We start from the raw sequence: 14,563 nt of genomic DNA on the forward strand, positions 1-14,563 counted from the left end.
ACAAAGAATGGAGCTGAAATCATATCCATCACTTTTTGCTGAAAAGAGAACTTTTCACTGAATTACAATAGTCCAGAGGTTACTATGAATATGAAAATATAATCCTAACGAAATAAACAAAAACATGTTTTTTAAAACTTTAACAATTACATTACTGATTTTATTTTTTAATTTCCATAATTTAAAAAACAGACAAGATGTTTGTCAATGCAGGCTCTTGGAAATAGTCATTCATAAAGCAAATCCGTGCATAACAGTCAATTGAAAGTGACATTTCTTATTCCAGGGTTTTTTCTTAGGTTTCCAAAACTCATACTAGAAGAAAGCTTATCCTGTATTCATATCTTCAACATCAATAAAACAAATATTACAATAAAATTCTCATTATAAAGTTGAATAGTTTTTCTATTTTAAACATCAAGAATTTATTTGAAAAAGCAGACGTTCTCTATTATTTACCCCGGTATAAAACAGTAGGTATAAACCTAATGTAGAAATCCGAAGTTAGATAGTTCCTTTGGCAGTATATTTAGTTACAATCAGGCCTTAAAAATAAATATGATAATGTTTTGAAGTATGAAGAGAAAGTGATCCCAATAACATCAAACCCTCTAAATACACCATTTTAATGACAACAATCAAAATATTATTTTACACTATCTACAAATTGCATAAATGCATCGAAGAATTAGGATTACAAGAAATGACAGGATGCCAAATCCTGCAATATAAAATCTCAGGTTTATTTATAGAGTGAATGTATATGTCATAATGTGTATATAAAGCCTCAGACAAATGAGTATATACACTATTTATATTAAGAACTAAATTTGAATCAAACATTAATCCAGTGACAATGCTTGTCATCCCAATTTAAGATACTGGGCAATATTTAGGATGGATCAGAGACTATAAATCAAACAAAAACTTACCTGTATATTGTACTGACAAATGTGATTGATTCTACATAACTGGTAGTAGGGTTAAATTTGATTCAATAGATTTTTGACTAGAACAAGTCCTTGCATAAAGAATTTCCAAATGGTAAGAAATCCTTCAAAAAATAAATAAAAATCAGCATTTGAAAGAATTTGTGCTAATTTTTAAAAAGGAATCAAGGAATGTGTTATCAAAACACAGTTGTGATGCCAACTAGAGTAGTTTTTATTAAACAGCTTTAAGTGAAAATTAAAATGCCAAAAAATTTGCAAAAGTTACGCACACTTGGAATTTGTACCATTCAAAGAACAATTACCAAACACTTTGTTCTAATATGAAGCTGCAATTGAACAATCATACTGCTGAATCAATTTAGTAACACTACAAGAAATGGAGGTGGCGCTGAATTGAGCGTACATTTTATTTTTGGAGAACACTAGTAGGATCTACAGTGTAATAGTTTTCATTTGATAGAAAAATTATACACCATAACATTCATATGCAGAAATGCTTTCAACAGTTCCATGCATTTAATCGAATGGTTTTATCCAAGTGTTTTCGTCCATTATTTTCCTCAGTCTAAAGACAAGCCATTCATAAAGTTAAAATATTTATAAATATGATTACATTATTGAGCTGATTAAGTAGGTGGGAAGAGAGTGATGTTCAGATTTCCAAAGTAAAAACAATAAAAGGAAAGAAGTCCTGTATTCGTGAAAAAATATCCAACTCTTCTAGTTCTTCTACCCTTTACAAAAGCTACCCATTAAAAAGTGCAGGAAAATGTCTTCAGATTTTTTATCTACTGAATGCTATAATTCCACAAGTACAAAGCAGTTCCTTTTCATTTCAACATGTACCCATTCTTTATGCATAAAGAAAAATATAATTCCACCACCCAGAACACATCCTCTGTTTTAACACAGTGGTCTAAACCAATGTTTTCAAGTGGTGGAAGAATTTTTCCATTACTAAATTAATATTTATTCCAGACAAGTGACTGGCAGCTGGGGTTAGGAGGGGAATCAAAGGTAGCAAGAGTTCCCTGGTCTGTAAAGATAATTCTGCTCCTGGGGGGTCTTCTCCACCTCACCAATACCCGAGAGGAAAACAAAGCAGACCTTCATAGTCCCTCAATACAAGCATTTTGGTGCCTATTTTGTATAAACGGGAATGCAGCAGATACTTCCTTACCCATTCCTAAACCACCATAAAAGAGAGATATCACAGTTTCCTGGCTAAGTAACTTGCAACCACAGAGTGGTTTGCAGCTGCCCCTGCCTGCCCTTCTGAAACATCTGATGTTTAAAGTATAAAACAGCTCTGTACCAACACAACACCTGGTGGAGGAAAGAAGAGACATCTAGAGCTCCAAATCCAGTCTGGCTATAATATAAAAGAAAATCTTAACATTTTTCATTTCTGTATTTACATGGTCCTCAATGCCATGACTTCAAAACAATTTCATCTCCGAGTTCACATTTGCTTTACCATGCAATTGTTCTGAGTATGTAATACAATCCACACAGTACAGCTGACAATGGTGCAAACAAAACTACAATGCATCTAAATCAAAAAACACCATTTAAATGAAGGTATCCCTAAGTCAATGAGATGGAAAAAATGTAAAAAGGTTATAGACAAAGCAACAAAGAACTAGATTTTAAAACAGACTCAATTTTTCAGAAACATACTGAAAAAAAGGATCAATTCTCTTTTGGACAATCTATTACTTAATTTTAGATTTGAAAGTGATGCTTCAAGAGATTGAAGGGACTGTTTTAATTGATTGATATTCACTTTGGGTTTGAAATCATAAACTTAAGTAGTTAGTTAATCTAGCTCAAATCATGTCTAGGGAGATTCTGAACAAAAAACAGTCAAACAAAGTAGATTTTTACTTTGCATAATAACGCAAGTTGGGTTGTTGAAAATATACTTTGAGATCAATGACAGGCAGTCATAAATTATTAAGTTCAGCAACATTTAGAAACTCTTTCAGAAACATGAGCCTAGTTTGTTTTCAAAGGAGGGGCTGTTGATGGTAATTTGTTTGTGGCGGCAGAACTGAAGGAGCGGAAACTGCCATAGGGTAGCCTGTTCCTTGAGGCAAACTAGACGTAGTGTTCTGATAAGCTGACATATCCACCGACATTCCCATCTGCTGGGTGTAAGCAGCTTGACTGGTAGCTGACTGAATGCCAGAGTTCTGGTTCATATACGCCGGGTTTGACACAGAATCTGGTCCAGCACTACAAGAGGAAAAAAAAAAGAGAAACAAAAAAAGATCTCATCGGAGCAAGATACATAGAAAATTTAACTAATAAATAAATTTGCTATAATAATGATCACATTGGCGCACAAAGGATTTGCATGGTTTCCAAAGTAATAAAAAGCAGTATTTTCATATTCATTCCAATCTTCTCCTTCCCCGCTCTTTGCCTCACCAGACACAAAGTCGTACCTATATACTGAGGAAAACTAATCTTTAGATTAAAGCATCTTGCTAAAGCATTACCTTATATATGCAGTCTGAGCAGCCTGAGTTGCTCCAGAAGTGTTTATATTCTGAGGCAGAGACCTTAGTTGGCCCATCTGATCGGGTCCTAGACTGTAACCTTGGGGAAGTGCGACTTGGTGAACACCCTGAATCATGTAGTTCCCACCAGGTGGCTGTAGTGGATAGGGCTATAAATAAAATAGAATACATACCACTTCTGAATTGATTAATAATAAAACGCACAATATAAATATGTCAAATAAATAAATGCTCAGACTTCCTCCATATAGCTCTACATGCTACAAGTGTGACAGTAAAGCCTGCAACATTTTCAATTTAAAATTAAATAAGTGACAAACTAAGGCATGTGGCTTTTCTTCCTATTAAGGAAGTACAGTATTTAAACAGAAAAATCCTCACTACTCATATCAGTGATTTTGTTAGGGAAAGATCAAGCTGACATTCTCTTGGAGACAGTACAGCTACAATATGGTAGATTGCTCCTTCAAGTGTTACACATATAACCTATATCAGGGGTATCAAACTCACATTGTGCCCTGGACCATAGGGCTTCTTGTGGGCTAGATCTAGCGTGAGGCAGAAGGAAGCGGTGGCAGTGGCAGTTTCTGAAGCAGCAGGATTATCTCTGACCTAGAGCACAGAGCAGAGGTTCTAGGGATGCCCTGTGCTAGTGCTGGGGCCAGAGCCAGAATTGCTGCATGCCCTGTGCCTCCGTTGTGGCTCAAGCTCCACACGAGGCACACAGCAGGGTCTGGCAGCCAGGAAGGTAGGGTTGCAGCACTGCAGACGTCCAAAGTGGCTGGAGGACAACCAGAGCTGCATCAGCTTTCACCCCCCTTCCTGCTGCTGATCACCATGTTCACTGGGGCCCAAGGGCCCCAAGTTCTGCAGCAGGCTACTACTCCCAGCCATACAGGTAGTCCGGTGGGCTTGACAGGGTGCAGGCCATATACCTGACAGCCCTGATCTGTCATCTCTGCCTTTCTTGGCAGCCTTCTTGCTCTATTTTTACCCTGTCCTGCATTTAGCAATTTCACATCATACAATTTAGATATAAAAGCTTGAAAAAAAAAAAAAAAGTTGCTGCTCCATCCTCCCACTCCCTATATTTATTTATACTATATCTCCCTGGGACATGCATCCTAAGAGATATTTGCAATTTAGTGCATCACAAGAAAGAAAGAACCAAATTTACCAAACATACAACATGAGGAAAAAAAATGAATGCAGCTGGATATGCAAAAACTCACAATCCTAACTTACTGTCATGTAAGAATGTGGCAGGAAAATTTTACATCTCTTATATCTGACATAAGAGAAAAACAAGTAACAATTCCTTAAATGTTTGGCAAGTGACCACATCCATCTTAATGATATTTAGTGTATAGTCACTGCATAGGAAAAGGTATGTATTCCACACAAAGGATTGGTTTTCCTTTAATACATCACTATTCAAGACAAATCTAGAGTAAGGCAATGTAACAAATACATAAAGGTAAACATCATATTCATATGGTACACATCATATTCTCCTTGGAATGAAGTCTATGCATGAAATATACATTTCAGCAGAAAACAATGGTGCTTATCACTATTTTACTTGTTTTCACAGCAGAAAGGAACAGTATCTCAGAAAAGAATAGCAATATTAAACTACTGTTGGCTTTGTGCTCAGAATTCTTCCACCCCCAAATTTTATGAAGCTTTCATTTCCAATAGTTCAAGGCATGGCATAATAGTTAAGTGCATCTTCTTTGATGTGGCAGTTGCTATGGTAACTATTCTTTCTACACTGAACAATTAACATTCAGGAAAAACTACCTAAAATACTCATTCTACTTTGCCTCCCAAGTGTTTCCTTGAAAACAGTGCCTGCCTTTTCTCCTTTTCTTGCTTTCATAAATGAATGTTTGGCACATAACAGCTCATTCCAATTCACTTTTGTTAATTTAACCTACTAATGCCTAATGCCTATTTGTGTAGAAAGATTGTAATCCTGCTTCAGATTTCTCATTACGCTTAGAAAAAGTGCATTGCCCTATTGATTCACATACAATATTAGAAAGTTTAATCATGCCTCTGAAAACAGATAAAAGTAATGTTCTGTTTTAGAACTGAAGGAGAACATACGACTCATAGTAAATCTACGCTTTTAACCTTTGAAACGTGTGATTCTAAAAGTACAATTTTTTCTGAGTGATGTCTACTGGAAAACTAGTTAACTGTGGCAGTGAAGCTTTTAACCTTCTAAATGTAATATCTTCCTATTAAATGCACAACAAAGATTAACAATTGCACTTTAGTACTGGAATGTAATTATGGAAGATACTCATTTCATTCTAACACATTTAGGATATTTTATTCTAAAAGCTAAAAAACTCTGGGTTTGAAATGTACAGCCTGCAGGGCAAATCCAACATGCAGGACTCCCGGAGGAGTTGGGAATTTGGGGCAGTAGGAACATGGGCAGGGCCCACCACCAAAATCTAACATTTGAAGACCTGCTGGGGATGCATGTTGGCAGTTGGAGGTGAGTGATGGCTGGCTTAACCCCGATTCCACTGCTGCTTGCCCCACTACTGCCACCACATCCAGATCAGTCCTGTGAAAAGCCCCCTTGTCCAGATCTGACCTTCAAGGAGGGCTGAATGACACTCCTGCTATAAAGGATTGAATGGAAGTGTCAGACTGTTTTTAAAGCGCATGATAAAGCTTGCTCTTTATACTTTCATATCAACTTTTTAAAAGAAAAATGAATATTGGAAAAATATTCAAAAAAAAGGGGCACTGACCTGCACTGGAACACCAGCTGATGTAGGTGGATATTGTGCTTGAGAATGGAGTTTTGAATAGGCTGAATACAAAGGTGCTTCATTCATCAGCTTGTTATAGAGTTCCAAGGCTTCTAGTACTTTCACATTCAACTCAGAGAATTCTGAATGTTTCCTGATTAAATACAATTTTTTTTTAAATACTTCTTTATTTAAACAGTAGTTAACATTAAATAAGTTTGTTTTGTTTTTTTAATACAGTCTTAACTAGGTAAGAAAAATGAAAAAAAAAGAAACACTCGACTTGTATTTCCAACATTTCCAGTACTCATTCCATTGGTCAGACTACTGTAACCGAAGGAAGCAAGTCAAAGAAGAGGTTACGGATTGTTCACTAAACCTAAAAAAAAAGCATCCCCTGATCTGTCTTTTTTTGCTGCCTTTTCCTTATTCATCATCAAATCCTAAGTCAGGTAGAAACTGCCATATTTTAACTATGTTCCCATATCACTTACAGGTCTTCAGCTGACTGAAAAACATCAGGATCAAACAATTCTGGACATCACTGATGGCTTCTTGGAGAATAAGAGCTACTGTACAGCCTGGCATATTTAGTCAGGAACTTGTTTAAGGCAAAAATTAGTTCTTACTACATACTGGTACATAAAGGGGCCCTGTTCTTGGCTGAGGCTTCCAGGCCCTACTGAAATAAAATTTTAAAAACCCTAAATAAAAAGAAGAGTAAAACAAGTTCTTGTCAAATTTTCATTCTGAAAGATCTTTGCTTAGGTAAAAGAGAAGTATAAAAAATGTTATAATCACACACCCAATTCAAAAAAATAAGACACAGGTAGAATATATATAGCAATGTTTTATCCTTGATTGCAAATACCAGTAAGAGATTATGCCTCACCTATCTATCTCCTCTAGCTTTTCATCTATCATAGGACCCATCTGTTGACAGACATCTGTGAAGACAAAAAATGTTAAAACTATTGGACAATTAGAACTTAAAGCGTATATTATAATTGAGTACTTCTGTATTTTGCAGAGGTTTAAAGACAGTGTCAAAAATGCATCTAGTTTAATTATACATTCCCCATCACCATAATTTGAACTATTTCTGTTAAAAAAAATACAGCATCTTTTTCCTTCTTAGTATGCAGGAAGGAAGAGAGGGGGGAGGAAGGGGGGAGAACAAACAGCTTGATTTACTATAGGATTAAAATAAACAGCAACAAAAAGAAGGGGTAAACCTAGACAGATGTAAGATTGTGTCACATCATCTGATACCTATACAAGCAGTTACAATGTAGTTTGTCTCCATGCTCCTGTGGCAACACAACTGTGGTAAAAATCATTGCAACTAACTTCACTCTCATTGATGGTAACTTTGACAGTAATCCAGCTCACTTGTATTACTGCAGTACCAGAGGTTATATCATAACAGTTGATACACACTCCAAAATTCAAGTCTACCTTCCCTTTTGTAGCAGTTAAAGGCTACATACAGATTTGTGTCAGGAAAAAAGCCTCTCTCACCACCAAAAGGAGAGCATACAGCCATTCAAGGGCTTTCTTGCAAAAGAAATATAGCTCTTGTGCAAGAAGTTAGATAGCTTATTTATAAGGAAGACTTCCTCCTGATCTAACTTGAACACCTGTACGCTTCTTTCAGGAGAGAGACATGCCCAGTATCCCAGAGTCTTTTGCTTTCCTTCTCCTCCCTCTCCAAGACCAGCAGTAGGGGGCCATTCTCCTGCGGCAGGAATCCTCTTGGAGCCCTGCAAGCATTCCCACTACAAGAAAAGATCACCCCCATTGCAGTCCTCCAATTCCACAGGGGAAAGGGGTCTTGCCACCACAGCATAAGTGCACCCTATCCCATCCTTGCACCCCTATGCCTCCCTGATGGAACCAAAGGTGTACAAGGACAAGCATCAGAGATGCTGTGACTGTAAAGCTGCCTGGGTTTGGGCAGCCTTGCTGCTGTGGGAAAATTGTCTTTGCATCCGGCATCTCTTCGGCTCCACCCGGAGGAATATGGGAGACAGGAGACAGATGTGCCATGGCTACAAGAGATTCCCAGAGACTGAAAAGCTTAGTTCCCAACCTCTGGCCTTTAAATGCCTCCCCTGCTGCAAAACCCCAGTGGCCAAGAAAGCTATACACACTTCAGTTCATGGCCCCATGGGATTTAAATGGCACCCACCTGAGTTTAAAAGCTAGTTAAAAAGCTGGAAAGCTAGGACACAGGGTTGGCAAAAGCCATCTCTGGCCCTACTTCCCCATGCCTCACGTTTTAAATAGTCCTGTATGTGGCCCATCTTGGCTGCACATGAAGCCCTTTAAAACCCAGGGGGTGCCTACCGATAGCCTGCCCCCTTCCCAGGTACAGTAGAGGACAGCCTTTCAAGTGGCAGTCTCCCCTTAAGGCAAGGATGGCCTAGGGAGCAGCCCTCTAGTCTCCCTTGGCTGGAAAGCTCGCCCACATAGCTCTTCAGCCAGGGGCTGGAACTTGTGTACTCTCCAGCTCCCAGCTGAATTTTCTACTAGTAAGAATTTCGGAGAAATTACCAGAAGACACGAATATTTGTAAATGGCCAAAGTTAGTTCTGTCCATAGCCAGAATCACATATACATAACATGCTAAGGAACACCTGTCGAAAACCAGGCCCTAAGTTATGCATTTAGTACTGTAAACTGCAAGGCCTGCAATCATTCTCATCTCTTACAGACATTCCATACTTCAGATCTAGGTCCCGTGGAAAAGGTTTCTTATGCTCATGATCTTCCTTAATCCTAGCTTGCTTCCTTCTGGAAACGTATGTTAGACGTATATTCAGGCTGCGTACACACATTCAAATGATCTGGGAAAATTCTCCCAGGTTTGTTCTCTTGGTAGAAAATCTTACCCAGAAAGGTCTTGAAGAATGAAGAGCTTGCAATGCTAACAGTGTGTAGCAAGGGGAGGACCTGAGCGCACATCCCAGCATGCTCTGCAGGCTTCCTTAGTCAGATGGGAGCAGGGCATAGGGCAGCCCTGACTGGCAGATCCAGACTAGCCATGGTCAGCCTGCATTTACCTGCAGCACAATGTGGGGACTGTGAACAGGATGTGTTCTGCTCCCTGCTGAAGCAGCAGAGTCCAGCAAACACCACAGTCTCACAGGGTGGGGAGATGCTGGAGGACCATATCCTCTTCTGAGAGAAGCTACAGCATGTACAGACCTTTGCTCTCCCAGAAAAAACAATCCTAGGAGTGATTCAACCCTGGTCATTCTCAAATTCTCTCTCTCCTGGAGCAGCCATTTTTATCCTGCGAGAAAAAGCCTGAACAGCTTTATGCTCATTTCTCCTGGGAGAGCCGTGACCACCTCAAGGAAAAACTGAATGGCTATAATGAGGCCTCAATTTCTACTGGCCAAAAACAGTTCTGACAGCATTATTCTATTTAAACTATTGTATCCAACTCCTTTAGGTTAATGCAAAGGATGTTACATCACCTTTTGCTTTTTTCAAAATCTTGACTTCTAAAACTAAATGTTTAAACATCAAAACTAAGGCATTCTTCTTCCTCCTGAGACAAGAAAGTATCTTTAAAGTAACTCTGAAAGACGTGGGCAAGTAGCACTTTCAAGCCAAATGGGTCTTCCAGAATAATGCAGTCTATGACCTAACTAGAGGCTTAAGCTTCTCATCACTCAATATAAGAGTTTTACTTTACAATTACAGATTGTATTCCAAAATATGAATAGCATTAAACTGAGAATCAAGCCCAAGTCTCCTACTATGAAGTGAACTATTTCTGACCATTTTATCAACACAAATGCAGATTTGTTTTTCCACATAAAGGTTAGAGAACTACCAAATGAAACGAAACAAGAAAATAAAGGTACCCTTGCTACAAGTAACAGAATTAAACATTACAGTTGGCTCATTTAATATTACACAAAAATACCTTCCAAGTCCAGAAGGTCTGGAGAATCTGGCTTTGAATCTGTAGGATCTATACTCTGAAGTACCTGAAGTGCTTTATCCATCTTATCCTGAAAAGCAGAGAGGAAATAAGAAATAATTCTTAAAGCACACCATAGAGTACTTCATTTTCAAATGAAAAAAGGAAGGCTGTTTGTTAGTAAACAATTTTTTTCCCTCCATCATGCATTTTCAGTCAGTACAGAAAGAGTATTTGCATAAAACTTATCTTATATACCCCATGATTTCCATTCATTAAAAATGACTGCATACCTCATCTATATAAACTGGTTCAGGTTCCGTTTTCTTAATTTCTTCTGTTGTATCTTCAGTAACAGACGTTTTATCCACAGTCACTAAAAGAACACAGAAGTGTCACTTTCTTTTCTGCAGCTTTGTTACAATCTCAATCTAAAATACGTTGTTCTAGTCTAAAAAGTACTACATAGTTTATACCAGTGGTTTTCAACCTCATTACACTCAAGGCACCCCTCAGAAAATGCCAGCTCTTACTTTCACAATAATAAAGCAATCTTTCAGTCGCAAGGAAGTCAAAAAAACTACAACAGATACAAACATTACTGGCACTATGGACTCCTATTCAAAATCTCTGGGTTTATCTTGTGAATTCTGCACCAGTGTTTGCACACTGAATAGTGGTATCCTGGCTGAGAATCATTTGGTACATACAGACACAGTATTTAAATACTGCTTGCTATCAAATTTTCAGGTCAAGGAGTATTTAGGAAAGCTGAACACTTTCTACAAAGTGATGCTCTCAGAATTTGAAGAGGGAATAAGGCATTATATAAACAAACTTAAAATGATCTGTCTGAGATTAAGATATTAAGTCCAGAGTTCCAGGAACCAACGTAAAAAACTATTACCAAGGGCCCAAGCAAGGGAAATACTCTATTTTTCGATTCCAGTATCTGATACAAACTTATCATTTCCACAACACCAGTTTGTTGTGGAATTTAACATGTTTAACCTCAATCAAAAGTGTAAAGAAGAGAAAAATCAGTAACAAAAACAAGAACTGACCAAACTATAACTACATCCATGTTACATTCGCGTAACAGCTTTCAAGCTATAAATCAATGCGTTAGTGTTGCTGGTTGTAGCTGTGTTAGTCTAAGAACATAAGGCAGACAAAAGATATTACATCTACCCAAACAACCTTATTAGACCAACTAAGTAGCTGGAAAAAAATGTTCTTTGCAAGATCTGGGGCATAAACACCCTTCTTCAGGCATAAGGAGAGTCTGTTGGTGTTTGTAAAAACAAAATTTCCCAACTATTTAGCTGGTCTAATAAAAGATATCACATCTACCCACATAACCTTGTCAAGCTATAATCAAAGCATTTTAGATACTAGGTTCCTAATTCAGATATAGGTTTGTTTTTCACAAGAAATTTTCTGTTATAGAAATGAAGGTGATTTAGCAGAACAAGTCAAGGATGAAAGTCCAGTCTCCACAGAGCTCGGTAGAAGTTCCATTGACTTCAGTGGAATTAGGATTTCATTCTGTTGGTTTTTTTCCTGCCTTAGGACGCAACCCTGGGCAAATCACATTGCTCCTGGTGACTATACCTGCCCCTCTCTCTGAAGTAACGTGCTTCTTTTTACTACATAACTTACCTGTTTCGGGTTCTACATTTAAGTTAGAGGTTACGAAATTAGATGGGAAGAGTCCTACTCCTCTATGATTTTCACCTTTCCACCAATTGGTATCACTGAGGAATTAAAAACAAGTTCTGTTAAAAAAAAAACACTCTTGGTATTTATAAAGTTAGAATCCCATCTAGATTTCTATATAGCAGAGGGTTCTTATCCCATCCCATCACTCAGTTATTAAGATTAGCAAACTACAGGCAATATTAATGCTGGATTTTATGATTAACACTATTTCAGCAGAACCTCATCAGCAATCCCAGTCCCAAAACTATCCAAGTGCTATTACTGGAGTAAGATATTTTGCTGTAAAGAGAAGAGCATCTCCAGCACTGACACAGGCGAGATACAGTGTTACATTTCTACCATGGGAATCACACTTCTCTCGGTAGAAACCAGAAAAGAACAGGTATTCATACAGGTTTTTTCTGGAATAACAATGGTAATTCTGGGAGAAAAATAACCCATCCACCTGGGAGAAGTGCTGCACTTCCCCACTGCTCGACTCCTGGAGGCCAGGAGAAGTAAAATAGCAGGGAAAGTCTCCTATTCCTTCCAAAGACTGGGTCATCTCAATCTGGAAAAGACATGGGGGACCCCTCCTGTAATTCAGGAGAATAAGGGAGGAGCAGCTGCCAGCTGTTCCCCACCGGCTCCTCGCACTGGGCAGCACTCTGAAGCGCTGCTTAGTGCTTAACATTACAAATGAACACCTTTATATGGCCACAGTAATTGACAACTCAGAGGCACTTTGCAGGATCAGACCTAAAGCCTACAATGAAAGGAAACTAAGCTACTCTACTTTGGCTTTCATTTACCAGACGGTAAGAGCATGCACACTGACAGCTGCCACAGAGCAGCTGACACACAATAAAACCCTACATACCTTTACTTTGCTCACATGTCCCTACCCATTCCGTTTTACAGCAGGGTTAAAAAAAAACAAAAAAACAAAAAACAAACAAACAATCTCTGAATGCCCATAAAACTTACAGACCCAAAATAATCAGATCTAAACCAGGCAAGGAACAAAATTTGAATATGGGTAGGCTGTCAGAGCACACCCTCTGCATATGGAATACTTGGTGACTTCAAAGGGAGATCCATGCACAGTATAATAGGACTGAACCTACAGAAAATAAGCTAGGAAAAAGTCCAGTATTTGGCAATTAATTGGAAACTTTGAATTTTAAAGGATGGCACAAAAGTAGACAGCGTCAAGAATGGATGAAAGACCACAGTCCGTAGACAGCTAACTAACAAAAAGGAATTTAGATACCCACAGCCAACATCCCATTTTAAAAATAAAAGCACCCTATCTGAACATACTGTACCTGTCATCCAAAACAATAATAATTTCTCCACTTTTAAAGGTGAGCTCATTGTCCTCCACAGCTTCGAAGTCATACAGAGCTCGCACCTTCCTTGAGATTTTCTGATTGTTCTGTTGAATTTCTGCAGATGGGTATAAAGATTTAGTTTCCATTTGCTGCTGCTTCTGTTCTTGCAAAGATAATTCAATAGCTACAATTAGGAAAATAAAAAAAGAAGTCTGTACATTTTATCCTTCATTCACAAATGATTTTAGTTTCTGAAGAGAGAAAAAAAGTAAGATACAAATGTCATAGATTTTATAGATTTCATAGACATCAGGGCTGGAAGGGACTTCAGGAGATCATCAAGTCCAGCCCCCTGCCCAAAGGGCAAGAAGTCAGCTGGGGTCATAGGATAAAGTTTTATGCATCTGTTCTTCTACTTTGAACTTAAAATTCCTTATTCTTAGATGTTATGATGTCCCATGAAAGTTCAGGGACTCTGCTCTTCCCTCCAGTTTGAGAGTACAGAAGACAAGATATAGGCATGAACAAGTAATTACAGGCAGTCCTCAACTTACAACTTTTCAATTTATGACAAACTGCACTTATGACCTTTATAAATTGACACCATGTTTCGAGGTTCTGACATGGGTTTCAGCTTTACAATACTTGATACAGCTGCATCTAGCTGGTAAGTCTGGAAGGGGAGGGAGGGAAGGGGCAGATCAAAGCCCCTGCAGCGAAGGAGGGATTGAGGCTGGGTCGGGGCTGGGGCAAGCACTGCCCTGCCAGGGTGAGGGGGGCATGGGATGTAGGCACAGTGCATCTGGGGGTCAGCTCCCGCTGCTGCCTGACGCTGGTCCGGGAGCTGCTCGTCCGACAGCTCCTGCCACTGTTCCCACCACTCGTCTGGAAGGGCACAGGGGGCGTGTGCCCCCAGATCTGTACCGGGCAGGCGTGGCTAGGGCTGTACCGCACTGCGCTCTGGGTGGGCGTGGAGCAGTGCTGGAAGCAGGGGCTATGACTTGCTGGCACTCGCCCAGCTGGGACGGGGTGTGGGGGGGGCAGGACGGAGCTGCTGCACTGCCTCCGGACAAGTGGCACGCAGCAGCGGGAGCTGCACCACCCTACCCATACCCCCAGGATGAGCTGTGCCTTTGTCCCACACCCCCCCTCCCCACCCCACCCGGGTGATCAGCAGAAAGTATGGGTAGGACATGTCCCCTCGGAATGGGGGATGGGGGGGTGCAGCCACCTGAAAATTCACCGTAGCCCACTCATAGCCCCTGCTACCTGCCTGGAGCGCAGCATGGTGCAGCCTCAGCCTTGGCAGTCCTGCACAGATCTGGGGGCAAGCACCCCC

General features: G+C 39.4%; 1 protein-coding gene across 2 annotated transcripts in view; it reads right to left on the reverse strand.

The window, feature by feature from the left end:
* Window positions 1-2,366: 2,366 nt before the first annotated feature.
* Window positions 2,367-14,563, reverse strand: part of STAM2 (signal transducing adaptor molecule 2) — a 54,993-nt gene continuing 42,796 nt past the window's right edge. Inside the window, exons 7-14 of one of the 2 annotated variants that reach the window (XM_019554126.1) lie at window positions 13,219-13,339; window positions 11,852-11,946; window positions 10,483-10,565; window positions 10,193-10,280; window positions 7,145-7,199; window positions 6,253-6,406; window positions 3,458-3,627; window positions 2,367-3,191 (exon numbers count right to left, since the gene is read on the reverse strand). In XM_019554126.1, coding sequence (XP_019409671.1) covers window positions 2,963-3,191; window positions 3,458-3,627; window positions 6,253-6,406; window positions 7,145-7,199; window positions 10,193-10,280; window positions 10,483-10,565; window positions 11,852-11,946; window positions 13,219-13,339 — 995 coding nt within the window. In that variant the 3' untranslated portion in view covers window positions 2,367-2,962. Of the gene's footprint in view, window positions 3,192-3,457; window positions 3,628-6,252; window positions 6,407-7,144; window positions 7,200-10,192; window positions 10,281-10,482; window positions 10,566-11,851; window positions 11,947-13,218; window positions 13,409-14,563 lie in introns of both variants that reach the window. The other variant, XM_019554125.1, reaches the window with a different exon arrangement.

The sequence above is a fragment of the Crocodylus porosus genome, unplaced genomic scaffold (genome assembly GCF_001723895.1).
Source record: "Crocodylus porosus isolate Cpor-Errol unplaced genomic scaffold, CroPor_comp1, whole genome shotgun sequence".
Taxonomy (NCBI): Eukaryota; Metazoa; Chordata; order Crocodylia; family Crocodylidae; genus Crocodylus; species Crocodylus porosus.